This window comes from Pithys albifrons, chromosome 2, assembly GCF_047495875.1.
Source record: "Pithys albifrons albifrons isolate INPA30051 chromosome 2, PitAlb_v1, whole genome shotgun sequence".
Lineage (NCBI taxonomy): Eukaryota > Metazoa > Chordata > Aves > Passeriformes > Thamnophilidae > Pithys > Pithys albifrons.
In genome coordinates this window covers 64,342,711-64,370,488 of record NC_092459.1, presented here as the reverse complement: position 1 = coordinate 64,370,488, position 27,778 = coordinate 64,342,711, and the positions used below count along the sequence as shown (strand labels likewise).

Below are 27,778 nucleotides of genomic sequence, written 5' to 3'. Positions count from 1 at the left end.
GTTGGGGCCACATCAAATTGCTGAAGTAGAGAAATTTCAAAAGCCAGAATTGTAACCAATTTCCCATGACTGAATTGGAAATGCAAGCTTTAAAAAGGTAAAAAGAGAGAGTCTACATATTTGTAGAGTACAGTTATCCAAAATTTACAGAAAATGAAGCTTGTTTTTCGGGTGTTTTGTGCCCCAGAAAAGTGTGTGAAATAAAAGTTGAAAAACAAGCTCATCTTCGGGCATTTATGTTTAAAAAATACTGAAAACCTTTTTCATTTAAGGAAATCAATACTAGGCCATACAAGACTGTTTCCTTTATAATCTTCCAAGTTTGAAGAGTTATGCTAATAGACATAATTTAAAAATGTAATTACATAAATTCTTTTAAAAAAATTGGATATTGACATGAGCAACTGCCCTACCTGATGATGCAGTAGTAGTTGTTGAGCTTGTAATAAACTTTCTGTATCCAGGATCCTTTCAGCCTCTGCTTGGACTTCTTTAGAGTTGCTGATTAACTCTTCAATTGCACTTTTAACTTCTTCTTTGTACTGGACACAGTCTCCAACAGCGCCTAAAGTATTTTCAATCTACAATTACAGATAACTTTAGTATTTCATGTTGTAAGGCACATCTGTATTTTAAGGGTACATTTACATTTGGAATATTTCTTCAAAAAATACAGTAAATTGTTTAAATTCTTTTTATCTCCAGCATTCTTGATACCTTTAACTTTACATTGAAAGAGTGTCTGTGGACTTAAAATATGACAGTGGACCATTGTCTTGTTTAAACATACTCCCTATAACATTGCCATATGACAAATAGCCATCTGTGACAGCCACTTACTGGTGATCACTTAGAAAATGCATACTCTTCTTATCCTTGCTAGCTGACCCAGATTCCAAAACACCTGTGCTATTCCAATCACAAAAAATCTGGCTAACAATTGGACTGTCTGGAGCAATGCTATAGTGGATCACAAATACATTAAATTGCCCTGCTATGAACACAACATGCATGTGGTGCAATGTCCAGTCTCAGCTTGCAGAATTTCCTAAAGAAAAAGGTATATCTATTCAACATATCCAAAAGTTTTTCCCTCTTTGCATGATTCAGCTAACTACTTGTAGCTGATTTTCAGTACAGGTTCTGTTTCTGATGCAGTTCCCGTGTTTTACAGTTAATCATAAAGTACTGTAGATATTTTCATTTTCCATTTCACCTTTCCCCTCCCCTCCTCTCTCCTCCCTTTTTTGCCTCTCCACTCCTTTCCGTATTCACTTTGGAGAGTCTTCAAATTTCATGTTATATAGATGTTTAGTCTTTACTCTCCAAAAACATTGCTGAACTCTGAAAATACGGGGTATCAGCCTTGTCTAAACAGTTTCATCCATCTGATTAACAAACTTTATAAATAGCATTCAGACTTTTAAGAATGAGCAGTCTTTTAACTATAGTATAGAAAGCCATTTAGATTTTAGATTCAAAATAAACATAGATTCTACCTCTTATTGTCTTTTATTAATTTCATTAACTTGCACTCCCCTACATTTTTTCCTTTTAGAGAAAGCAAAAACCAAAATAATTTAACACCAAAAAGCCCCACAAAACATTAAGAAAATAAAGATAGTATAGTATCTTACATTTTTTTGCAGTCATTTGGAAATCACAACATTGGTTGCACCAACTTTCCAAACAATTTTCACACCACAGAAGTATAGAAAAGTTCCAGTAAACACATGGAACTTTTATACATTTGGAACTCCAACAACACCTCCACAGGAATTGACACTAACAACAGAATTTGAAGCCTAAACTCTTTCTCTGTCCTGAACTATTTTTGGGTCTATTCCACTTGCTAAGTGCAAGTTTTGCTACCACCCAATTTTTCTTTCAGCTGTAAAAACTGTGAAGCAATTCCATGAGAATCCACAGAAGTCAAGGTTCAGTGGTTCTGAGAGGTTATGCTTGTTATAAGTTAGACATTTTCCATGATTTCCACAGTTACAATATCTCATTATCATTCAAGTCTCAGAATTACAGCTTTTTCCTACAAATTCAAGCCATGTTACACATCCTTAATGACTAGAAATTACCCCAAAGTAGTGCATTATTTCAGCATAAGAGATAAATAAAATAAGATTGAAGTAAAACTCTATATTCACTAGCTGATCTGCATCATGGTTTTCCAATCTTCACTACAAGCTGATTTTAAAAAAACTAGAATTACTGACATTTTGATTTGAGAACATTTACTGTGATTCTTTCCAATTCTGCACAAGGAAAAGATCCACTATAATAATGTCAGTAATTTTTGCCTGCTACTCTCAATGCTTTGCTCCCCATGGAGTACAAATGAATTTTCCCTGCTGAATGCTTGCAGTTTAATTAAAAAGCACAGCAGGGAACTTATGGTTGTGAAGCTACGATTGATATAATTTCAGGTGACACTGTAAATGAAGAGTTCTTGTGTCCCTCACAACTATACCTCAGCCAGCAAATCTAGGAGTCCCTTGAAGTCACTGGAAAGTTTACAAAGCTCATCTTCTGTCTCTTTGGCCTCCAACTCAGGACATACTGCAGTCAAAACAGCAAGTCTAGATTTCAGCCAGCTGTGATTTTCTCCATGGTTGTGAATATGCTTTCTAATTTCCTACAGAAAAAATCAAAACATATTTTCTTCAAATAAACAAAGCATATTAGTAAGTGGCATTCATGGTATCAGTTCAAAGATTAGTAGTTTAAATGTACTACTTTGTTTTTAACACTAGAAATTTAGTATTTTTTTTAATTTCCATACCCTATCAGTTTCTGTTCCAGACATTATGCATTTCTTCCACAGACTTCACTCCACACTAATTAGACTGTTCTTTGGTAAGTAGTAGTGGAGTACTTTTCCTTCACAAATATTTTTACTTAGATAAAAGGCAGATGCCACACATACTTTTTTCCACATATTGACCATATTTCTTAGTTATACTTTAAATCTTAATTGCTGACTTTCCCAAATACAGAATTTCATATGATACAGTTTTGTTTATTTCTTTTTCCTATTTAAATAACTCTTCCCCTCCTTTTTTCACCCAGTAGTTAATTTATATCTTTGTGACAGTACTAATGAAACTATGGGAGTAAATCAGACGTTTTGGAGCAGAAGTATCCTTTAAGCTTAAGGTCTATCAGTTTTGTCATGGTCATCCAAGTAATGTTTCTCTGTACAGTTAGCCTCATAACCTGCTATGAATTTCAGACAAACACCTACAGTGTGTGACATTCCTATTTTTGCTTCTAGTATGTGAAATAAAAAACAAAAAAAAAGAAAAAAGGGTCAAGCTGGGTCCCAAGTGACACAATAAATTATTGACTTAAACTCTAATTTAATTAATTGACTCAATCTTCAATTATTGTATCAATTGTGTTACCAGTCACCAAAGCAAAAGTGAATGGTAGAATATATTTTCTTCCCCTCTTATATTATTGTAGAAGACATTTTTATTATAGAAGATTTCCTTAAATGTAAGTAATTAAATGTAAGATCATTCAAAATCCTGCAATACAGAAATTCTTGTCTTTGCACAGCATTTTTAACTGAGATAGGATGAGCTGCACAGATTTATTCTATCTAATCCTCTATTTTTCATGCTATAAATATACAGGGAAAGGGACCTGTCATTCTCTAAATTAATAAAACTTCTGCCTGACTTTGCTGCATGTGTAATTTTCTCCTGAAAATGTTTTTAAGAATACCAGGAATCAGCAGTTACTATGATATCCATACTAAAACAGTTGCACAGCTTCAGAATACAATTTTATCCAGAGTCCCAGCAGCGATGATCATAGCTTGGTTAGAACATAAGCCAAGGACTCACCCCAACAGATGCTTTACATTGCTTGTATTTGGCAGTATCATTAACATTTTCCTTTATCTTCTTTAGCTCTCTTTCTGTTGATGAAATCCAATTTGCCAATTCAGCAAATCTGAAATAAAACATCACACAATGCAAAACAGAGAAAAAAGTTAAATAAAAATTTCCACCACCAACAGTAATCCCTTAAAAGCAAAAGTTTATAAAATCTACTCAAGCCCCACTATAATTTGTTGAATTACTACATAGATTATAGTTTTCTACTTGAAGCTATCATCATAATACCATTCTTAGAGTGGTAATTATGTATGACAACATATAGAGGAGTGACCATGCATATGGCTCTACAAGACCCAGGTAGCAATTGAGCTGACACCTGCTCTTATAGCCCTTCCAGGTGTCCGAGTGCTCTGTTAGCTTTATGTATGTGCTGTCTATCTGGGATTTGAGCTCCTTCAGGATTCGTTGGCAGCTTTCCAAGGTACCCCTCACTGGATCAGAAACTGGCAGTTTTTGGCATAGATCTTCAATTCGCTGTAGCCTTTTCTCACAGAGGTGGTAAGATCCCTTATCACCAAAGAACAACTGATGGGAAATAAAGCAGACAATTCAATATTAATACAAACTGGCATGTCTATTATTAACTTTCTTCATAAACTACTAAGCTCAAATAAAAAATTTTGTTAATGATCACAATAATTGATCTGATATAAGCTGTGCACAAAGTGTTTAGTGGCTTAAATGTTAGTCAGAATTTCTGTTTATTGTTGACACTGAAATGTATTTCTACAAATGCCTTCATGGTAGAGTATAATTCATACCAGGTGATCCTTGATCATTCTTTCATTGCCTTCTCTTGATAACACCTTGTTCTGTCGAGCTAGTTCAGCTTTGCACTCCTCCACTGTGACCAGAAACTTGCTTTTCTGTACTTCAATCTTCAAGTGGATCAAATGATATGGGGCTTCTGTTTGAAGATCCTACACACCCACAGGAGAAATAATGAAGCACAGAGAGAAAATACTACCTCCATTATTTCAGGGTGAAGTTACTACAAACAGATTATTTAAAAACTGGTAATATAGAAAATTAGGCATGCATGTGCGGGAACAGATAGGGGTTTGTTTCTCTGTATTTACTTTGTTACCAATATGCCCTAGATTTATTATAAGGTCATAAGTTGGTACTAAATTGTGCATTACAGAGACATCTTCATTCTTGGCAAGATGTACCAAATATTTCCTGTATAAAATTGTAGGAGAGGCTTGGCCCCAGTCCCTGCACATGCACGACCTCACATTAGGACCTAGCAAGCTAGCAAGGTCAGCCTGACCTTGGGGCAGCCTGAAGGAGGAGGTAAACAACCCAAGGCAGTGACAGGCTGTCGCCAGAGGTTGGGCTGCCCAACGTGTGGCCAGATCGTGGTAGCTGGCTTTCAGCCAATGAAAAGAGACCCTTGCCTCGTGCACAGACCTCTTGACCTATCCCTAAGCTGTCCCAGTTCACGTGTACCCCAGAAAACATTATATAAGCTGTTCACCCCCCAGTAAAGTGATGCTGAACATTCTTTTAACCCACTTTGGAGCCTGGACCTTTACCTCTGTGAGAATTCATCCAGGTATCCGGATGCTGAAACCCGGGGTGTTGTCGGGGATGGGCAGGCTGGGACAAGGAAAAACCTCTCGCTACAACAAATAGCTCAGCTTTTTCCCTACATAAAATAGTATTCACAAGTGCTTCCAGAGGTTTCCGCTTGCCTGCTATTGAGAGACCAATCATTTGTCACTCCAGCTTTGACCAGCAACATGCTGTAGCAGGCAAAAACTTCCATAGCTTATGAGCAAGATTTTTTTCAGTTGTTAGTCTTTGGCATAGGACAAATTTAAACCGATTGCCTGATCTCTTAGAGATTTTGTTTGTTTGAATGGGAAAGTAACTGCAAGCATCCAACATAAGCATAAATAAAAGCTAGCACCTATTGCCAAGAAATGTTCGTAATGCAGGTATCACTATGGCTGTATATAAGGGAGGGGGAGGGAGGAATTAATGTTTTATAATTAATATCTCACATTTCTTGACTTCACTTAACCACTTTACTTGACACAGCTTTTTCTCAGGTATAGTGGTATCTAATGGTGTAAAAGAGATTTTTTTTTTCATTTTTTCCAGTTGTACAGGAACCCCAATAATCAATATTTTATTTTATTTTATTCAATATATAGGTCATGAAAAAACTCTCTGAAACTAAGATTTAAAATTTCCAGAGAAATCATTCACTAACCTTCCATTGTCTATGAAGTTTTCTCACAGCTTCCTGCAGACTGTGTTGCTCTTGCTCTGGGAGGATGTCAGTAAGTTCATCACAAGCTTTCAGAAAGGCATTTAGGACTCTCTGATCCAACTGGTTAAAGAATTCCTGAAGTTGAGGCAGAAAGTGAGAGGGTGAGAAGATGAAGCTGGTTATTGATATGATAACCTGCCACATAAAGTTCCCTAACACACACTATGTTTCAAGGTTACCTCTGCTGCATTGAAGAATTGAAGTTTGAGCTAAGGAAATAACTATTTCTAGCTATTTAAAGTCCAGAAAATCAACTAATTCTCAGTCAGTACATGAGGATGGTGTTTTAACAAGAACACATTTTAAAGCTACATGCATATGCAATGGTTATAATACAGACACAGATATTAATCTGAAAAAAAAAGGAGTGGGTGCATCAGACTGGCAAAACGTAGTGTCCTAATTCCCAATGATTCTACTGACAAAATCTGCCCTAAGTTCTACAGGGTCTTTTCATCTTCTGATTGCTTACATCCTGTCAGTAAGAGAGGGGATCATTCCTTTTTGGTTTTCAATCTTAGCATTAGTTTTACCTGATCCGTATAACTTCTACAGTGCAAGAAATACACATGAGTTTCAGAATTAATCAGACTTTTCACTTGTATGTCATGCACTCAAAGATTTCCATGAGGAAGGTCAAAGAATTTACTCACGCTATGTTTCCTGAGAAGTTCTTCAGGATTTCCTTTTTCTTTTAAGCAACAATTGGCAATCTGTATTACTTTCTCCAGTTCTGCTCTAGACTCCTCAAATTTCTTCATCAAACGGCTATTTGCTTCTATGTTTTTCCTCCACTCACCAGCTTTCCTGACCATATTCTGAGTTACAAGCAAAGAAAATGAGCTGGCACTTTCACACTGATTGTTATTTGCTCTCTTTCACCATGATCTTACAAAACATGCATTTAATTTGTGTCACTCTCTTAAATATATGCTTTTCCCCATGCTTCTCCCTCTCATGCTCTCATTTTCACAATGTTTAATATTTACACTAAGACTTGGGCTAATGTCATCCTTCATTGAAAAAAAATAAATTAGCAGATATCTAATATAGAAGTCTCTGATACTTTCAGAATGCCTCTGCCATTTGATTAGTGTGTTTCTTTCCTAAAGCCTGCTTTCAAATATAAAACACCTGATACAGTGAAATGTTTGCCATGTCATGTTTCCCTAGTATCAAACTACCTCTTTCTAACATTACATGACACCAAGGTGGTTCGACCCATGGATCCAGCCAGTTCTGTGCTACAGGTCTTCTGACCTGGAAGAAGTTCATATCAATATCACATGAGTAGGTCAGATAAGTCGCCAGGTAGAAAGATGCTTATAAGAAATCAAATTTTTTGGTTTAGTTGAAATCTTTTTGATTTGCAATCCTAGTCACAGCTCTTCCATTATGCTTTTTAGTCCGTCCCGGTGTATTGCATGATTCAGGGATTACAATTCCATAAGCAAGTAACAAAACTTACCAGGAGAATTGAACAGTTCAGCAGTTTAACTGCTGCAAGGTAATTCCAACACTGCTATATGATTACTATACATACACTTCATCACTCTCACTGATTACAAACAGCAGAGTAAAACACTGTTATGAGTTTATCCAGTGAGCTAATCAAATCTGTCATTCTCAACTTAAACATATAACTAAATCTTTTTGAAGTTTTCTGATAAAATAAATGCATAATATTAGAATTAAAAAGGAATGTATTCTTTACATGAAAAACTGCCAGTTTTCAATATGTTAACTCTACGTATGTCACTTTTGTATGGTTAAACCACATTGTATAGGTTTATTTTCTAACAAAAGAAGAGATAAACTACTGTCCAACTTTACAAGAACAGAATAACAGATGTTGAACACAGTAAATTTACCAAGTTACGATGGTATCTGCTTTGGCTACTATAAGCTAAATTTAAATAATGATTTCTGGGTGATTTTTATGTTATAAATCAAACTCCACTTACCTAGATGTACAACTGACAAAATACAATAAAAATTTTGTAATCCACCTCTCAGAGAGCTCTTTACCAATAGGTGATTTTCCGAAGTTCAAAATTCAGTTTAGATAGCTTTCTACTGAGCAACAATTGTGTGAAGACAAATATAATAGAACCAAATATCTGGAGATCTGGCTCCAAGATAATCATAAAATCATAGAATATACTGAGTTGGAAGTGACACAGAAGGATCACCAAGTTCAACTCTTAACTCTGCACAGATAACCCTCAAAATCACACCATGTGTAATGGCTTTCATATTAGTGTGGGGCTAGACGGGGCTGAATAGCCCTGAAAATAACAATAACAACACAGAGCTCTACAGGTAAGTGGGAATGTAGCCCAAAGCACACATCTCTTTATTAACAAATGCAATGTAATTGCAACTTTCTATATTCACATTCCACAACATTTTCTAAGGAATTCTAAACCCAACAATAGTAGCACATGCAAAAGTTTCCATCTTCCATGCTTTGTGTGAAATGGGATGTATGGGAATATAGAAGCAAATAATTAGCTAAGATAATAAAGTCAAGAGAAACAAAAACCAGTGCAGCCTTTACAGCAGGATTTCAGGTTCCTTATTCCAAAGGAGCCTGAGACATGTGAAAGTTCTCTTAAATCCAGGTTCCGCTGTGGCAGCCCACCTCTGGATAACTGCATGGAGAAAATGACTGTCAGTCCCCTGAACACTTATTACCTAATAGAGACAAATCCTTAATTAATAACTTGGCACCAGAGAGAAGGGTTATCCAGGATGGTAGCTACAGAGTGATGACATGGATGCATCAGTAGGATGGATCAACTGCATATGAATATACTTTCAAAAATATGCACCAAGGTATGATATTATTACCTGAAAAGTAATTTCAACTTGTGTAACTTTCTTCTGAAATGTTGACTGATGGAAATGCTTTAACACTTCACTTGAAGCCACACACTGCAGGATACTCTGACTGTTTCTCTCAATCAAGGACAGATCTTTCTTGCAACTTTCTTGATAAGCTACCAAATCCTGAAAGAAAAAAACATATATTCATTAGAAAGAATAGAAAAGTTTGGCAAAATAACAAGATGTTGGTTTTGACAATAAGAACAAAAGGGATGAGGTCAAAGAACAGGAAGAAACAGACTACACAAAATATTATATGGAGTAACACAGACAATACATCTTTCTCCTTGTATGCTAAGTCCTCTATTCAAATACAGCTTTAGCTAGTTATTAAAAAAAAAAAAAGGAAAAAAAGGCACAGATAGGTACCCAAGCCCTTCTGATAGTTTTAGCGAATGATGGTCAATATATTATTCTGTGATTTAATGTTACGGGATTTCTATATTTATTGTATAATTGTAAGTAGGCAGCTGTGAAATCAATAGATAATAGAATGACAGCTCTCAGTAGCAGGTTGAGACCTCTACCTTTCAAAAAATTAATTTTTCATGCCAGCTTTTGGAATTCAGATTTCATTACAAATCACATTAAGTAATGAGTAAAAAAAAGAGAGAGAAAAATGAAAACATGTGTGAAGTAGCACAGGATGAAAAAAAAAGGTTTAAAATCCTGCAGTAATGAAACTATTCTGCTACTGAAGCTACAGTCTATTCCTTAGCACAAATCTTGGCTTAATGTCTGATCAGACAGAAATCAGCACTCTCTATATAAATGATAAGATTTTGGTTCCTTGGCTGGCAAATAACTGCAGAAGCAACATGTCTTTTTATTGTGACCTTCTCTGACATGTTAACTTTTGAAAACAGAAGAATGGAGCACTCTTAGCAGCTGCTCCTGAACCCGCAGTTTGGACACAACTCACCTGGTGTTCATAAACAGAAGATAATTTACTTAGAAAGATAAATGGACTGGCTTTATTCAAGCTCACCAGATCACTTTTATTGAAATGTAATCAGAGCCTGACATCACTGGAAGAGACGACCCTTCTTGTTGAATTATTGGGCCAGTCTCCACAGTCATTATGGGCTTGAACTAATTTTTACCTATATACGCACATACAGAGGAAATAAAATATCTTTGCTCCATTTTTTTCCAAGGGGCTTTAAATGGCTTTTAAATACTTCAGCTTCCCATTAAAATAACAATTTATTTATATTAACTGTCAAATCCAACTCTAAGGAAATATGTACTTCAAATTTAGACTTTCTAGGCTACATACCATGCACACTGATCATATTTAATCTGCTTAATAAAAAATTCAATGTATTTCAGATACTTCAGTCTGATTTTCAGTAGATTAAAAAAAAAGTCTTATATTTACTTCTTTGATTTAAACCGAGTACACTAGAAGGAAACACAAGTTTCAATCTTTGTATATTTATGCTTAACTGATTTTAAGTTAAGGTTATATTTGTTGCCAGAATATGAAGAAGCATGTGCTCACCTTACTGAGTTTAAATCCAAATTCCTAGAAAGGTAATTGCAAACACTCAGAGGCTACAGATCTTTTTAAGAGGCTTTTGAAACTTACTTGGGCTTTTTGTTTAAGAACAGTTGTGGGTTGTGCTTCAGGATCCAGGATAGAAATTATTTCATTGACTTTTTCAAGAGATTCATAAAAATGTGTGATTTGTTTCTCCAGTTCTTCCAGTGGAGACAGCAAACGCTGGCATTCATACAGCAGGGCACACGAACACTCCTTAGCCTTTTGGCCATTAAAAAAAAAAAAAAAATTGAGAAATTTGTAAAATTCAATAAATAACAACTGGTTTTGCATATAGGTTGATATAGTGGCTACCTAGTCTTTTAAACATTAGTCAGTCCTGATCCTGCATTGTGGCAATGCATTCTCAATACATGGCTTGGAGGATGTCATGCCAGAAATGGATGGATGAAGAAAATACGCCAGCCACTGAGAATGCTTTAATAACTGATGTTTTTAATGGGGTTTAAATTTACTAAATGTAAAAACTGCATAGTCATTGCTTCTTCTTCCCATAAACCCCTGCCAGGCCAGGGGGCTGGGAGAAGGACTGTGACCTCATATTTCCTGTAACCCCCTACCATTAAATGTAAATCCCCTTACTCCTATTGGCACAAATCCAGACTTCCCTCTTGTCCCTTATTGGTGAATTTGTATCCCTCCAAAGTCCATATAAACCTGTACCCCGATTAAACTTCCTCTTTGTTCCTGCCTTCGCCGGTGATCCCTGTGTGTCCTTTCTGGGGGCTCTCAGAGACCACATGGTCGGGGTAAGCAGAGAGCACACACTTCTCCTAGGTTAAAGGACTGATAATCCAGGACCAGGAGATTCCATATCATTGCAGATTCCTTCAGCACACAGCATAATGAGGCTACAAGAAACCAACCCTCATACTGCATTACTTCTTAAAGGAAAACAATATTAAATGTAAGCATGGTAATCTTAGCATCTAAGAGAAGTAAGATATTCTCCACCCTAAATCAATCTATTGTTACAATTATGTTTGTTCAAATGCACATATGTGAGCATGTATGTACAGGAGCTTACTATCTATCAGTTCAACAGTCAACAATATGTGTAGTAGAGAAAGCATTCTGCAACCTTGCTCAGCTGCTCTTTGATCCGTGTCAAAGCTCCCAGCATTTCATTCACTTCCTCTTGGGAAACTTCTTTTGTAATAAGTTGCACTGTTCTTGTAACCGCTTTGTACTGAGCTTCCATTGCAGGCAACCTCTGCTTAGTATTCTGAAACAAGTTTTTTGAAAAATATTTCAACAACATTTATGCATTTATACATTCATGGGTGATGCAAGACTGAGAACAGATATATATTCTAATTATCAATTATTTTCATCACTGATTTTAATGAAGAATGGGTCATGTTTCAAATGCATGAAAACTAAGCCAGAGGGTATCAGTCAATTTATCTGCTTATCATTTGAAACTACACAGAAAGAAATATCTGGTGAGACAGTGTTTTGGAAATTTACTCTAAAAATGTCACTTATAGAATACAGTGATTTATATTTGTATAGCCAAAGTAAAAAAATCCAATAACAACAAATACCAAAGCACTGTTAAAAAAACCAAACTAGTAAAGGAAATGTATACTAAAATAATTGTGTGCTATCACAGTTAAATAGTTACAAATTTCTCTATTATAAAGAAGAAAGAATTGAAAGTAAGACACTTACTTCTAAATCTTGTACAAACATCTTGAAATCAAGGAAGGACAATTCAACAGGTGTTGAAAATTTCCTATTGCTTCCATCAATAAAAGCTGTCAAATTGGCAACACCATCCATGTATTCTTTCCTCATTTTGTCTAGTTCATCTGCTCGAGCATACTACAAAAATGTAAAGCAAAAAGAAAGCAATAAAAAAAAAATAACCACCTCAAATGAAGTATCTGGCAATTAAGAAATTAAGAGAATTAGTATGTTTTCAGTCCAATTGTTTGCTCGAAAAATTATATGCAATGAAATACAATGTAATGGAAACTAATATTCTAAAATATTTATACATTAATCATCTGCATTTATTTTTATATAGATGATACTAAAAAGAACAGCATGCATATCAGAGCTCAGCCTTTCTTTAAGGTTTGGATCATTTGGGGAATGCCAGACTCTCATTTGTTTCTAACTTAGAATCAACAATTCAATTACCTTCTTATTACCTACATGATCAATTTTGAAAATTCAACAAAGAGAATAGAATGGGAAAAGCCTGGAAAAAATGAAGGATAAGAAAAATTTCAGTAAAAGAATGCTGGCTGGAAGCAGGGGAAACATAGGACATAGAAAGTAGAAAGAGTTGTATGACAGAAGAGGTGAAAAAACAGTGAAAAATGGTGAAAAGCCATAGTGAAAAACCATATAGCCAGCAAAAGAAAGAACCTGCCTAAGTAGAGGAAGAGGCATTGACATAAGTGAATTACTCTAAATATCATCAGCAAAGAAAGCTTGAGAACATTCTAGTCAACAGTTCAGAAAAGTTACAGTAAAAGAGAGGCAATCATTATTTGTTTTTCATTTTAACTTGACTGAATAAGAAATAATCATGTCAGTAGGGAAAACAAATAGAGTGCCTTCGGTCAACTGTCACTTAAAATCACTGGAAGAGGACAATATCATTAGATGTATATTGACTATAGCAAAGATATTTTCTAATGTTTTTGTGAGATGTGAAATACTTCTGTGCAATTAAGCTCACATCTTCTCTTTGCTTTTTAAAGAGCAAATAAAGAAAGAAAATTTTGTTTCCTAACAGTATAATCTCTTTAATGAGATTAAGGGTAGGGGTTTTTTTTGTTTACTATCAGCGCCTCCTTGTAGGTAAGATAGAAGTAAAATCTGACTGATTTGGAGAAAACATTTAGTTAATTAACTTGCACTGTAGATGTTTATGGTTGCAGTACAATAATTGAACACAACTTTCATCAAAATGTAGTTAGAATAATGCCTTTCTCAATTTTCATTGTTTAGCTGTACAGAGCTTTTATAATAACCATAGCTACTGAAAACCAATCATTTTCTTTGAGGAACAGTAAAGGATATTTTTAAATAACATTCTCTGTATCAAGATAGGTGACCACAGCAAAAAACCCTACAGCCTATACTAGTCAAAAATGTTAAAAAATAGCTGTATAACCAAAAAAGATAAATAAAGGAAGAGCCCAAATAAAATTAACTTCTGTCAGGGAATAATTTATAATTTGAATAATGATGAACAGCTAGGCATTTTAGTAGGTTGTCCTATAGTCTTGCTAGTGGGGCAATCTGTTTTGCTTTCATGGAAATGACAAAGTGAATATTTAAAACTAACAAGGGCAAAATCACTTACTTGCTTAACTTGCATAAACAATTCTCTCCATCTTCCATTTAGTAAAAGAAGCTGCTGTTTAAGATCTCTGGAAATGGTCTCATCACACGTTTCAATCAGAAAATTACCGGCATCATTCATGGCTGTGTGCTGCTGGATCCAATGAGGTAAGTGCCGGAAGAAATCCTGAAGGAGAAAATGAAAACATCTTTCCAAAACCTTTTCAATTAATCTTTACCTTAAGTCATGAACTCAAATTTAAGCAAAAGCTCATGCCTTGATAAAAACTCTTTGAACAATTATCCTCTGAAGCTCTTTACATCAAATATGCCATAGTAGAATTTCAGTGTTTGTGAATGTAACCTGTAGAACTAAAATTTACTGCTGGTTTACTTACATGTCATTTTATTCAGGTGAGTAGCTTCAGTTCAACAAATAGAACTCCTCTTTAAGCGAAAGCTCCATAACTAAAAACAATCTTAGGGTTCATCTAATTTCTGTCTTGTCTTGAAACAACATGGGCTGGTAGTAACCTGAGCCAAACACTGGCTGTAGAGGAGTCCTTCCCCTGCTGTGAACTACATGCAGCTTTCCAGGGTCTGGCATCCCAGACCTGTGAAGACTGATTCTTTATCTGTGCTTCCTCCTATCTCAGAGCAGGTGAGTGCAGAGGTGAAAGGAATGGTTTTCACTGATTTTTTAACCCCGTCCCTGTGAAACAGTGTAAATAGACTGTATGCAACTTGTAGGCAGATATATGAACATAAATTGGTGGAGAAGACAAAGACCAGCTCCCTCCCTTCCTTTTCACCTTTCAAGAGGATGAGAAATATCTCAGGCAGGCTCTATGACTCAAGCTATACCAGTAAAGAAAACAGGACTCAGTCTCTGTTTCATGATTGCCCACATTTTCTTGGACATAGCTTTGGCTTATCCCTGCTACCCTTGGCCCTTAGGACCTAGGAATGGGCAGTGATCCATTTTGCTTATGATTATCAATCTACACTATAATTCCAAGACTGTTCATCTGACAGTGATAGTCCCATGCAAGCCTTTACTCAAGGGTAGATGTGAAACCATATTGTCAGGCATCCCAAGTTTCAGAGCTACTGTTCTGAAACTTTACAGTTTGTACTTGTCATAACTTATCCACATGTAAAAGCAGTTCAAATGCAACTGAAAAGGTCATATGGATGTATGCTGGTCCAATGTCTTGAGCAAAGAACTGAGGAATATACATCCATTTGACTCTTTCTTTTCAGTTGCATCTGAAAGAACACAGAGTGTTTTCAATTCCTAAAGCTGAGATCCATAGCGCACAGGTGCTGTGTACAGATATATATCAGTGAATAAATTTAAGCAACTCAGTAAATTATATCTGCAGTTTGAATTTTCCACTTGTAATGGAGCATATCCCTTGCTTTGTGCAAAGGCTACCCTCTATAAGCACATTCAAAAGAAATTAAGTCTACTGAATATACTGAATCTGGCACTGGTCAGTCCTTCAATGGTCAGGCTTACTAGATGTCAAGAATGAAAAAGAAATGGGGTAAACTACTCACATCCTTGCTCCCGCACACTTATTCCCACAAACCACTAGCTTCCTCAGACCCTGATGGGGACTCACTACATTTCAGAAGCCAACCTAAAGCATGTGTAAAATTTAAACAAGTTTGGCAGATACAATGCAGCACTTTTTGAGGAAATCCCCACATGAGATCTAGAAGCTCTCTGAAACCTTCTGGACACAGATGTGTGAGAAAACTGTGGGAGAGTGCAGTTACAATGAGATTATTATTGAAAGGGCTTGAAAGGTACTGCAAGTAAACAAAGGAGATGTAGAAGGAGCAGTTTGAAAAATCCAAGTGCATACTTATCTTTTTTTTTTTTTTTGCAAGAACTGTGCTACAGGTTCACAGTAAGCTCTGTGAAAACATAATCCAATAAGAAAACCAGCAAGCCACTTCATTTTCCAGAAAGAACAATGGTATGTGCTGGTCTCAAAGCGATACAGAGACAACAAAAAGAAGAATAAAACATGACAACAGGGTAAAGGGCTGTGGCCTTTGCCTAAGATAGCATATAGTGGGTTTAAGTAGTATGGGTAAGGTTTGCAAATGAGAAACTGCATCATATTACTCATACATTTGTGGGTTTACAGAACAAATATTTTGGAAAGTTTAAAAATGTTTTATGCCATATTTCAAACAATAGTTATCATATTTCACCTGGTATTCCAGATGCTTTTCCGGATAGCTGTAAGACTTAGTTGTACAAACGAATATAAGAATGCTTTGGGTTCTAATAATCAAATAGTAAAACTGCTAAATTGGGGCATCATTGCTGTGGAGTGATAGATCCAACATTAAAAGTACAAATCACTTCTAAAATATCTCAGTCTACAGGTGGATTATGGTACAACTCAATAATCTTATAACAGTTTTTTGCCAATGTAATTTTAAGAGGAAATTAGCATTTTAGGAAGAATATTACTTTCATGTCTAGGGTTTTCAAAAAGGCTTTTTATGAAAATGGTAAGAATTACTTGTTGGACATGTTAGAAATCAGACACAAGTATATACTCTATGAGTATATTAAAAGTCCTGCTCAGAAAAATCTTTAATGATAGCTATAGATCTGATCAGAGAAGTAAATGTTTTTATTTTATTCATATTAATGGATTTAAGAATTTTTAAATTTTGAACATTGTCCAGTTACTTACACAAAACATACACCATTATTTAAGATCACCTTGATCACCTAATATCATCCTTCTCAATCAGTTTGTGTTTATATTACACCAGACTATTCCTTTGCATAGACTTTTATTTATTTGAAAAGTGTATTTCATTATTTTATATCAGTTTAAAGTAACAAGCTTTAAAAAGAAATTATAGTGTTCTTTCAGACAACATTAAAAGCTCGTTCCTGACCTTATGTCAGTTTGCCATCTTATGACCTATGAAACCCCTGCTTTCATGTTACGAGCTGTACAGCTGCTACATTGGGATTGGGCGAAAATTTAGATTTAGCACCTATTAAATGCAGTACTATTCAAGTCAATCTAGGTCATTATGAAAGGTTCATAAACTTAAATCTTATTGCTTAAGTACTGTATCAAAAAAAAATAAGAAAAAAGAAGAAAAAAAATATTTTTAACTACAGGTCCCCAAAATGATTTGTCTAAAAGATTTCTAAAATGCCAGGGAAATGATCTAATCACTTACCCATCAAACATAACAATACACATTAATAATATTGTAAGGCAATGAATATTGAAATCTGTCATCTACATGGTAGAAAAATCAGCGGAAAAAATAATTTTCTTAAAGTGTAGTCCATGACCATGCACTTTGGTGTTAAGAGCTGTATTTGCCTCTGAATCATACAACATTTCTATCTCTGAGCAATTCTGCTGCCCTGTATTCACATGAAAGATGACTCTAGCCATATTATCACAGATCATGCTTTCCTTCACTGTGTGTATATGCTTATGTATATGCCTGTAGAAGCTATACAAGCAAACTTGAAATACCTATGATGAATGAAGACAGTATGGAAAGTCTGAAAAAAAAAATCTCTCTGGTGTGACATTTCACAAAGCAAGCTAAACGAATGTAAAAACATAGTCCATCTTTTATAATTTACAAAATAGCCAGATACATTTGTTATTAGTGCATACCTTTTTAGATTGTTCAGGCTGATTCAGCATTTTTTCAGCATCTTCAAGCCAGGCTTGTAGACCTGCCACAGTGCTGCTGTATCTGTCCCAGTTAGCAATTACTTCTTCCAACATACTTCTTACACTTCTCACCTCTACTGAGAGATTCCTCCACTGAGCTGTGGTATCACTCATGAATTTCATCACATTCTCAACTTCTTCCACTGAGATACAGGAAAGACATTGATTATTTTGGTACATTATTATTTCTGTAAAGCTGAACCTTATGCTATGCTTATCCATTCTCATTAGGGAATTATATTTTACTGTAACTTCTATTTCAGTAGGCTTTTATATACATATGTTCACTTCATAGCCCAAATTAGTGCAAAATCATAACTGAGAAAATAAAGCTGTGAATTAAAAACTGAGGAAAGTATTTAAAATGAATGCTAAATTAAAACACGAACACCGCATATTCTGTGTGGCATTCATTTCAAGTCTGCAACAAAAGAAATCAAGATGCAAACTTGCCTAAATTAGAGATATATAATACAAAAAGACATATTATTCCTGCATCGAAAAATATGGAATGAAATTCTGATCTTTCTTCCATTGACTTTGAAACTAATATGCCACTAATTCTTGCCATTTAATTTTCAGTATTTTCCACATGGCAATAAAGTAATAAATGTGTCTTCATTCCAGGAGAATAAAACAACCAAAAACCAGAGAAGAAAAAGGACCAAGTAAATGCTGAGACTTGATAAAACATACAGAATATAGATATTTTAAACATTTTTTATCTAAGGTGTTCTCTAATTTACACTGCTATTGCTGAATTCATAAATACTTTTTCTTTAGGAAGAAATCTTTTCTTGGATTTTATTAATACCATTGAACAAATCTATGACTCATTCTTTGTAAGAATATCTTGTATTAAATGTTTAGTTTTGTAAAACTTGGGCATCATTATCAACTTAAATTTTGCAATAAACAAAAATATCTATTTTGTCTCCTTTTTAGCAGTTGCAGCAATCCTCCACAGACATTACTGTCAGCAGAGATTAAAATGATCTCATGTCTGTTACTATCTAGGTCAAATATTGCCCTCGAATTCTCACTGAACTCGGCAGTGTTCAGGAATGACAGGAGGCAGCTGTTGAATCAGCTACACATTTTGCTCATGTATATCCATAGTTCAACTATCATTTGAGTTCCTCTTACAGGTTTTCAGAGTTATTGAAGAACCTTCAATAAATCCAGTGACAATTTTTGCAACTACAGTGATACTGGGACCAGCTCCATATTTGTGTTTTTCTAGTAAATGAAGCCATGCCAGGGAGTATTTCCAGGCAACAGAGCATGATGGTACCTGCTCCTAATTTGGTCTCTGGAACAGTTTTGGCCCAAATCAATAGTTAGCATAGACAATGGAATTCTCCCATGAGGAAAGTCTGCACATGGCTACCCTCCTTTGGAGACTGGAAAATCTGTAGGAGGATATCTAACAGCAGGAGGACATGCTTTGGACCAGGTGACATGCTAGAAAATATGTGACATTGCTACCAGAGGCTGTAGTCTCTGGTGAAATGCAGCTGCTCATGGGGTACAGCTCTGCTGCATGATAGAAACAAATATTAAGAGTCCTCTTTAGAGAAAACTTATGTTTAAAAAGATTAAAATGCTGTCCCATTGATGAAAGAAATATAGACATTTACCTGAGCCATTTGCTTTGGCATACATTTCAGCTGCTCTTTTCAAGATCTGGTAAGTAACTTCATACTGCTCAAAGAACTTACTATTTTCAATAACAGCCTGAAAAGAAATAAAGATAGCTATTAAGAATAAGGATAATTAGAATGTGCAGAAACTGAGTAATTGACCTAGAAGCTATTTATGAAGTAAACTGAAATCTAAGTGGAACAATTCTAATAAAAGAGAGAATCACCACAAAAATCAAATCCTGTATTAACCTTTGCAGAAAGACAGGTTACACTTTAGGAGAGAGAAAACATTTTCCTTATCCTTCAGTTTTTCTTTACTTCCTTTGCAACTGGCAAAAATAAGATCATGGAAACACTGCACAAAGAGATGCTGTCTTTCCAAAGTGTGACACAGGGCTCTTCCTCTGTGATTGATGGTTTAGTTGTGTAATGTGTTACAGTGTAATGAATAAATTTTCTGGAAATATTTTGGTCAAAAAGTTATGCCTCTGACATTTATGCCTCTTTATCCCTTATGGCAAATGACACTGTCCTTTTTTTTACATGTCTTTCTGAAATGTTATTTCCTTTAAGTGCACCACATAACTAAAGCTTTGTATTATACAAGCATAATATATCTTGTATTATCACTGTTAAAAAAAGGAGAAGAAGGTAGAGTTTGGAATGGTTTTGTAACTTATGCTACATCCCAAGCCTCCTCAGTTGCAGATTACAAAAGTAAGGAATGCACACCCCACATATGTCTATACAAGCTTTGGAATGCCAGAATAGACAAAAATAGACCAATGTAACTGGCAAAACTAGCTTTCAAGTGAAGTTAAAAGTTCTATGTATTTTGAAGAGGAGAATTAGATGTTATGTGTTCATCAACCCACATTATATAATGTAAAGAATTTTAAAAAATAATCTGCCAGCCAGTATATATCTAAAAATCTTCTATTTTAAAACCTTTGACAGCTGCTATGTGAAATTACCACAGTTATCTAGTAAGTAATTTAGAAATGTTTATAACCAGGGAAACTAGAAGTCAAGAATAATCACAATTTTTCTCTGCTCTCCTGTTAAAACAAAATCTGCCATTTATAAAGAAATACATGCTTTACTATGAATTACAGGACAAACTCCTGACTTTCACTTTTGCTAAACCCATAGAGCCATTTTAACCTGAATCAAAACCTCCAAGACTTCATTTGAGAAGAGCAAAATTTTTTTCATATAACATTGATCTCAAGAGCCATTGGAAATATTTTGAAAAATTAAATATAGACATTTTACTGATTAACATTGTCTCCCTTCTGACAAGACTCTCTGAAGAAAATAAGCAGCTTTCCCAATCAGTATAGCATATGATGCTAAAAAAGTGCTAAGAAAGCAATGCCAAAACATAGTTCTGTGGGTCAAAATCCATGGATAACTGTATATAGTATCTCCATTAGAGCTGAGAATTTGGTACAGTATATTCTTCAGGCTGATGATGTACTATCTGTTCTGACCTTTACTTCTGGTATATGACAGATGGGTGAAAAGAAGATAAGATAAAGTAACAAACACCACTTATATTTTAAGCTAGAGTGCATAAATATTTTCCAGGCATATGCTCAATCCAGATCCTAATTGCGCATGTTCCTAGAATGCTGACATTCTTCAGTCTGTTTTGGTAGACAAACAGACTTATATTTTTATCTTTTACTAATACAGTCACTGACTATAAGGTACTGAATACAGCTTTTCTACGTAAGGCTTCTAATGCATCATATCAGAAGATTAACACTTGGCTCTTGGTCCTAGAAAATTGGACCCAGGCAAACCAAAGCAAGTAAATTCTCTTTCCATCACTGGACACCTTGAGGGACTCAGAAATCAAGGCCATCAAGAAGAAAAATGAGATCATTTATCTTTTTGTCCTAATTTCCTCATTTTGATGTTATGCGGTTTCAAAAATGATGGAAGAAGCATTTTCTTTCCCTAATGACCAACTCAGCAATAGTGGCCTGAATCACAAGAATAATTGGGGCAACTGCAATTTAATATATAAATTAACACCTTGATTTTAATTTTAAAGCAAAAAAAAATAGGAAAGTGACATAAAAAAAATCCAAAAGTCAAGATATCAATTTTCTTATTATTTCCTTTGTCACCTCACAGTTTTTTGGATAGTCTTACAGAATAAATTCCCAGGTATAGCACATCACTCTAGTAGACTGTTATTTCAAATAATTATCTGAATTTTGCAAAGATTGCCTAAAAAATGGGTGAGCCAACTCCCAAATTTTTACTTGCCCCTACTGCTAAAGTTTAAACATAGAAATTCTCACTTTGTAGAACTTCACTGAGTTTGAGGTTTCCTTCCAATGCAGTGAGGGCATCAATAATTTTCTCTACACATCAAACTAGCCCTGAATGATCCTATAACTGTATGAGTTCTCTTCAGACTTAATTTTCCTGTGCAATTTTTGCCATATGGCTTAGCTAGAAGGGGAAAAAAGTATTTAGACTAGCCCTGCTTTTGAAAGAATCCCTTATGCCCTAATGTAAAAGTGTAGTAGCAGTAGTATCTTTCTAGCTACCACATGGCACCGCACATGTGAATTAAAAAAGATACAGCAGCATAAGACAGAGAGAACTTATCAATAACACTTGTAAGTCAATAATTTCTCTTTCTTAACATGGTATATGGCTGATGCAGAGCTAGAGCAATCCCTTTCCAGAACAGAAATAAAGTAATGGGTTTAATATATTGATGCTGAATAGGGGGAAAAATAATTCTTTAAAAGAATAAAATGATCCCCTTATTGGTTTAGTATGTTGCACAAGTACACAAAGGTAGAATAGCATCTTTTTTTATTATTCATTGGAAGACTAAAAAAAAAAAAAAAAAGTTCTGCGTGTGTGGGAATGCATGCCAAAAACCTCCTCTATCTCTAAATTTTAAACTGTATATAGTCACTATAAAGTGCATCCATGCAGCTGTAAAAGAAGAATAAATTAAGTTATTTGGAATTGCTATATAAAGTAAGTAAAAATCTAGGATTTGGAACCTCCAGATATGCTTTCTAAGTTAATCATAAGAAATTTAGCAGCTGGGGTGTTTCTCTTTTTCAAGAAATTGTGCAGAGAATAATTTTAATTTTTTAGCTTTTTGACTAAAGTTTCTCCATGGGGAAGACAGATACACCTCTGAAAACATATTCAATAGGAATGCAGTCATAAAGTTGATGACTGGCAAATCTCATTTCTGTTTGTATTCTTTTATGCATTTCTAGAAAACTAAAATATGCATATTTCAAAAATAATTATGAAAAGAGGACAACTCCAACTTACAATATAATTTTGAAGAAGCAGTTCCACAGACTCTCGTCTTCCATATTTGATAATCCACGATTTTAACTTTGATTCTGCAAGGACTAAGAGTGACAGTAGACGGTATTTCAGTTCCAGAAACTCCATTTTCAACAGATGGAGCTCAGATGAGGAGACAACAAAATCAAACCTATAAAATGAATCACAAAATACAAAAATATTCATTTTTGCAGGAGAGACAGTTACAGTTTCAATATTTTTTAATCTTTCACCCTATTCACAGTCTATAAACATTTAATTTTGTATGATGATATTCTGATGACTGCTTTTGAACAATAAATCAATTACATTCTGTTTATTTATAAAAATCATTGGTTCATATCTGTTACTAAGTTTTGCAAAGTCATTTTTCTTTTTTTTTTCCCCACATGCATTCTGGCTGTTGTTATATAACAGTTCTTCCAGGGACAAGTAATAACAAGATCAGTACAGGATCAAAGTATTCTCATCCAAAATCCATAGCAGTTTTGATCCTCATCAATCTTTAAAGCATCAGGTTTTTCAGCATATTTTTCTATATATTCTAGGAGGTTTTTCCATTCATCTCAGTTTGCCACTGAGAAACGTTAACTAGACAGTGATTTCTAAATCAACAGATTAAAAAGCAAACAGCCTCCCCTTCATGCACAGAAGCCTTTTATTTCAGATTGAAAGCCTTACCTGTCTGCCATATCCTCTAGCTGGTCAGGTGGAACAGGCACGCCATTAACAGACCTGGTCCTGTGGATCTCATGGAATGCTTTTTTGTGACCATCTATGTTTTTCAGTAGATCCTGATTTGATTTAAAAAAAAAAAAAAGAGAGAGAGGTTGAGAAAGTCGGGAGGAGGAGGGGAGGGAGAGAAAAGGCTCACAGTAGGCTATCTAACTAATAAGCACAATTTTAAGCCTGTACTGATGACTCAATGTAGTTAACTATTTGATCATGCCCTCACATTTGCATGCAAGGTTATGCATACCACAAAAGCATTTACATCAACTTGAACATTAACACAGATAATCCCCTTATGTGAAGCTCTGTTACAGCTATGTTGAAAAATTATGAAAGATTTTAAAACAGAGGATGCACTGCAAAGGTTTAATAAAGCAAGAACTCTTAACTGTACTAAATAATCCCCAAAATGCAGTCTGCAATATGTTCACAACACAACAGCATAATCTTGCTAAATTCACACTTTACATCTTTCTAACAGATACTAACCTTTAGTAAGTATAGATTAAAATTTTCAGCAACTGATCTACTCCTCTATATATAGGCAGAAGATCTCTACCTCCTTACATAAGCAGATATTTAATATTTAGTAAACTTTTCACTCTCTCACCATCAAAAGATTTTAGGATTGCTCCCTCAACGAACGAATGCAGAATGTGGTACCCGACCCGTATTCCTGCGATATGAATTGTACCAGCGAAAACCTTACAGCAGAACACACTTCAACTGTAACTAAGCAACACCACTTCAAACGGCTTCCTGGAGATTACATATTTAAATGAATGACTGGCAGCAGTCTTTGAAGAGATACTGTTAACAATAACAAGTCAAGTCCCCAGTGAGCAGCTGAGAGAACACAGAATGGTGAGTTTTTACTGCATACAGAGAGCTGCTGGCACAAAGTGCTCAGAAGCCTGCTAGCAAAGGAGATCATACAAAGGTTCGCTTTTCTCACCTGAGAGAACAAAATACAGCTTTTGTATTGATCATACATGTCTACTTATTCCTCTCTGCCAAGAAAGGGCATCTCTCCAGCCAACATGCAGTGTTTGCACAGGAGGAATCCATGATAATTCAGTGACTCAGCTCACCAAATAACCCTACTATGCCCATCAACCTGCCTGAATTTTCATTGTTTTCAACTTCAGCCAACACCTCATGAAGACAAATGACTAGGCTTTCTCAGATGCAAGTGATGAGCTGATTTTACCATAGTGAAAACTCCTGTGACTAATATGGTCTCACACAAAGGAAAGACTTGGAACAAATGTCTCAGCTGCATCTGAGACATTATCATACAAAAAGGGATGTCCCTAGCAGACACTGGTGAGTCAACCAGCAGTTTCACCTAACATCAGCTGGAAGTCCATGAAAACTTATAAACAGTGTTCTCATAAAATGAAATCCAGCTCTGCAAAATGACCCCCAACAAGCAGAGTTATTACCCTTAATTTCTGGATCTTGGTTGTACTATCAAAAGCCTAAGTGCTAGCCTGATTCCATGAGGTTTGTCCAAATAAGCTGGTACATTTTGTACTAAGTTCAAAATGGTCATTGGCTGTAAAGTTCACTAAAATAACCCATTGTCAAATAAAATAAAAAGTAATAGAGTGATTATGTCATCTGAACAAAACTGTAACAAACAAACAAACCCCAAGGAAATAAGGAAACAAGAAAATAATACAGTAATGCATTTCTGGTAGTACTCAGTAGCACATTAGGATTCATCAATTCAAATTTTTGCAACAAAATAAATTCCAGGAACAGATACAATTACACATGCTTCTCTTGAAGCTCTTTTCCATCCTACTCCCATGGGAAAACTCCCCTAGCACAGATTAATCCAAATCGAAGTTTATTTGTTGGCATAGATATTCCTCACCACAGCATTTCTGATGCAAATAAAACACAGCTTAGAACATATTCTTTTGTCCTTATGAGTGTATCAAAGGGAAGTCTGCAGTGTTCCCATTCTAAGAACAAAAGACTGTTTGACTTTTTATTATTTCTACAAATGTCAAATCCTGTGAATCCTGAAACATTTGATGTTAACAAAAAAGACAGTGTAATTTGCCATTATAAGAGACCAGACCCTGAAAAAAATTCCTATCTTCCTCATAGGTTTTAATATTGTTTGTGTTATATTGTATTAACTACTACTGAAGTTAGAAGAGCTGCAATTTTTCTAATAAAAAGTAATCACATGACCACTAAACTTCTCAGCTTTTCATTATATGACGTTCTTTATGATGCAAAAACCCTATCCATATCCTAAACACAAAAAAAATAATGAATCTTCAATCAAGCTTTGAAATAGCAGTGATAGAGAACAAAAAGCATTATAAAACAGTACAGTCTGGCTGCCTCAAGTATTGCCTTTCTCTACACCATCTTTTCCTGTTCATTTACTGATTCAGTTTCGTCATCTCACCAACATATTTTTCACTAGTATTTTTTGTCATACATGTTACATAAATGCCTAGACAAACCTCACAGTTTTGAGTGTAAATAAGAACTTGGACACAGCAAAGAATAATGGTATAGTTGTTTAAATTCACCTGGAAAAGTTTCCTGTTCACCACAGCATGCTACCTGCCATCACAGATGGCTATCATGCTGTCATCACAACCCTCTCAAAAATACTTCATTCTAATTTTCTCCCCTACATACATATTGCCTGCAGTTATATCAACACAGTATGTTTGCTCCCTCTTTCCTTTTTCACCTAATAAGTTCTTACTGGCTGAACAAAGTACCTAACTTATAAGATCCCTATGGAATTTTACATTGAAATTAAAACATTAATACCTGATATCTTTCAGATAAAAGAAGCTGGACATTCAAAATTCAGAATAGTCGTTGTAAGATACACAGATATCACAGTTCAAGTCATCAAAACAAGACATCTAGCTTTAGCCACCACTAAGATTACACAACTCACAGAAACTAGAAATAATAATCTTTGTACATTGTGGATCATTTGCAGCTGTGGAAACAATGATGTATAATGCACAGAATGAATGCATGTACATCTACCTTATGCTGTTCAAGCTTCCTGTGTATTGTATTTGCTGTTTCCTCGTGAGCTTGCTGAACAGTTACTTCTTCCCTCAGAGCAGCCTCTGCTCTATAGAGCCAAGCACCTATGGTACCCAAAGGTGCAGGAAGAGATTTATCAAGATGTAGGTGCCAATCAATCAGCTAGGAAATAAAAGTAAAAGGATTGAAATTCCTTTCTTTCTACATTATACAAACAAGTACATGGATAAAAATCAGAATTTATACTGTAAGACCAAAACCCCATATAACAGACTGTGTTTGAGACATAAGGCTAGATACAGTGCTCCACAGGACTTTAGAAATTGCAGCATTGTCACAGGCAACAAAATCTCTGTAAGGATTTACTGATTCACATATTCCCCTTTCAGAATGGCAACTGAGTTACAGAATGACTGCAAATAAACAGGAACAACTAACAAGATATAGATCTGGAATTTTGTCTGTTAATAGGAACAGTAAGGGATGCAAGATTTTTGTCCACTAATGCAATTTAATTCATGTTCCTGCATAAAATCTTTTTATGTCTATTTTGAATGTTTTATAGATGTGAGGTGCAAATGACTCTCAAAGGACTGTAGAGTTGTGAATATGGCAGTAAAATACTGTGTCTTATTGGCAATCTCAGTTACGAGAGTGAAAACATAATGCAAAGTTATATGGGAACTCCAGAATATTTTTAAACAAATCCTCTGTTAAATATATGACACAAAAAATACATATAAAAATTATGAATATACACTAGTTATAACAATTTAGTAACTTTTTTTGGGACAAAAAAAATATAACTTTCTTGGGATTTTTCATTCAATTGTACAAAATTACTATTAGAAATACTAATATTAATTTATTACTATTGCAAATTTCATATTCTATCTTTGAGCAACATTAAAGATGGTAGCGCAGTAATGTTCTCAAACAAATGCAAAATAATACAGCAGTGATAGAAATTTGGTCCACTTTTAGATTCCTAATGCCTAATAAAATCAATAGTAAAGAGATGTCTCAATGATTTTAGATTATCATCCTTCATTTAATAAAAAAATATATAGCATGATAATTTTCAACTTACCCTGGAAGAAACTCTCTCCCATGCTTGTTTCACCATAGCTTGATCAAGTGACAATTTACCATCTTTCCTTAATGACTGGGTTGCAAGTTCAATCTGTTTCCTTTTTACCTCATATTGAACTCTGAAATGCTTAAACGACTGCACAAAAAGACAATTCAATCAGTGCAGTACAGACTCAAAGAGTTAAATTCTTCAACATTTATGGAGTGCTACAACCTATCATAATCTTATA

At 35.0% G+C, this 27,778-nt stretch overlaps 1 protein-coding gene across 2 annotated transcripts in view; it reads right to left on the bottom strand.

Annotated features, from left to right (window-relative positions):
- Positions 1-27,778, bottom strand: part of SYNE1 (spectrin repeat containing nuclear envelope protein 1) — a 255,666-nt gene that overhangs the window by 196,356 nt on the left and 31,532 nt on the right. For both annotated transcript variants that reach the window (XM_071549312.1, XM_071549313.1), the window contains exons 11-28: positions 27,547-27,684; positions 26,454-26,618; positions 23,367-23,479; positions 22,668-22,836; positions 19,341-19,437; positions 17,641-17,843; positions 13,980-14,144; positions 12,329-12,481; positions 11,736-11,879; positions 10,682-10,855; positions 9,055-9,213; positions 6,855-7,019; positions 6,142-6,276; positions 4,682-4,840; positions 4,237-4,445; positions 3,864-3,972; positions 2,483-2,647; positions 414-581 (exon numbers count right to left, since the gene is read on the bottom strand). In XM_071549312.1, the coding sequence (XP_071405413.1) occupies positions 414-581; positions 2,483-2,647; positions 3,864-3,972; positions 4,237-4,445; positions 4,682-4,840; positions 6,142-6,276; positions 6,855-7,019; positions 9,055-9,213; positions 10,682-10,855; positions 11,736-11,879; positions 12,329-12,481; positions 13,980-14,144; positions 17,641-17,843; positions 19,341-19,437; positions 22,668-22,836; positions 23,367-23,479; positions 26,454-26,618; positions 27,547-27,684 (2,790 nt within the window). The remainder of the gene's footprint in view (positions 1-413; positions 582-2,482; positions 2,648-3,863; positions 3,973-4,236; positions 4,446-4,681; positions 4,841-6,141; positions 6,277-6,854; positions 7,020-9,054; positions 9,214-10,681; positions 10,856-11,735; positions 11,880-12,328; positions 12,482-13,979; positions 14,145-17,640; positions 17,844-19,340; positions 19,438-22,667; positions 22,837-23,366; positions 23,480-26,453; positions 26,619-27,546; positions 27,685-27,778) is intronic.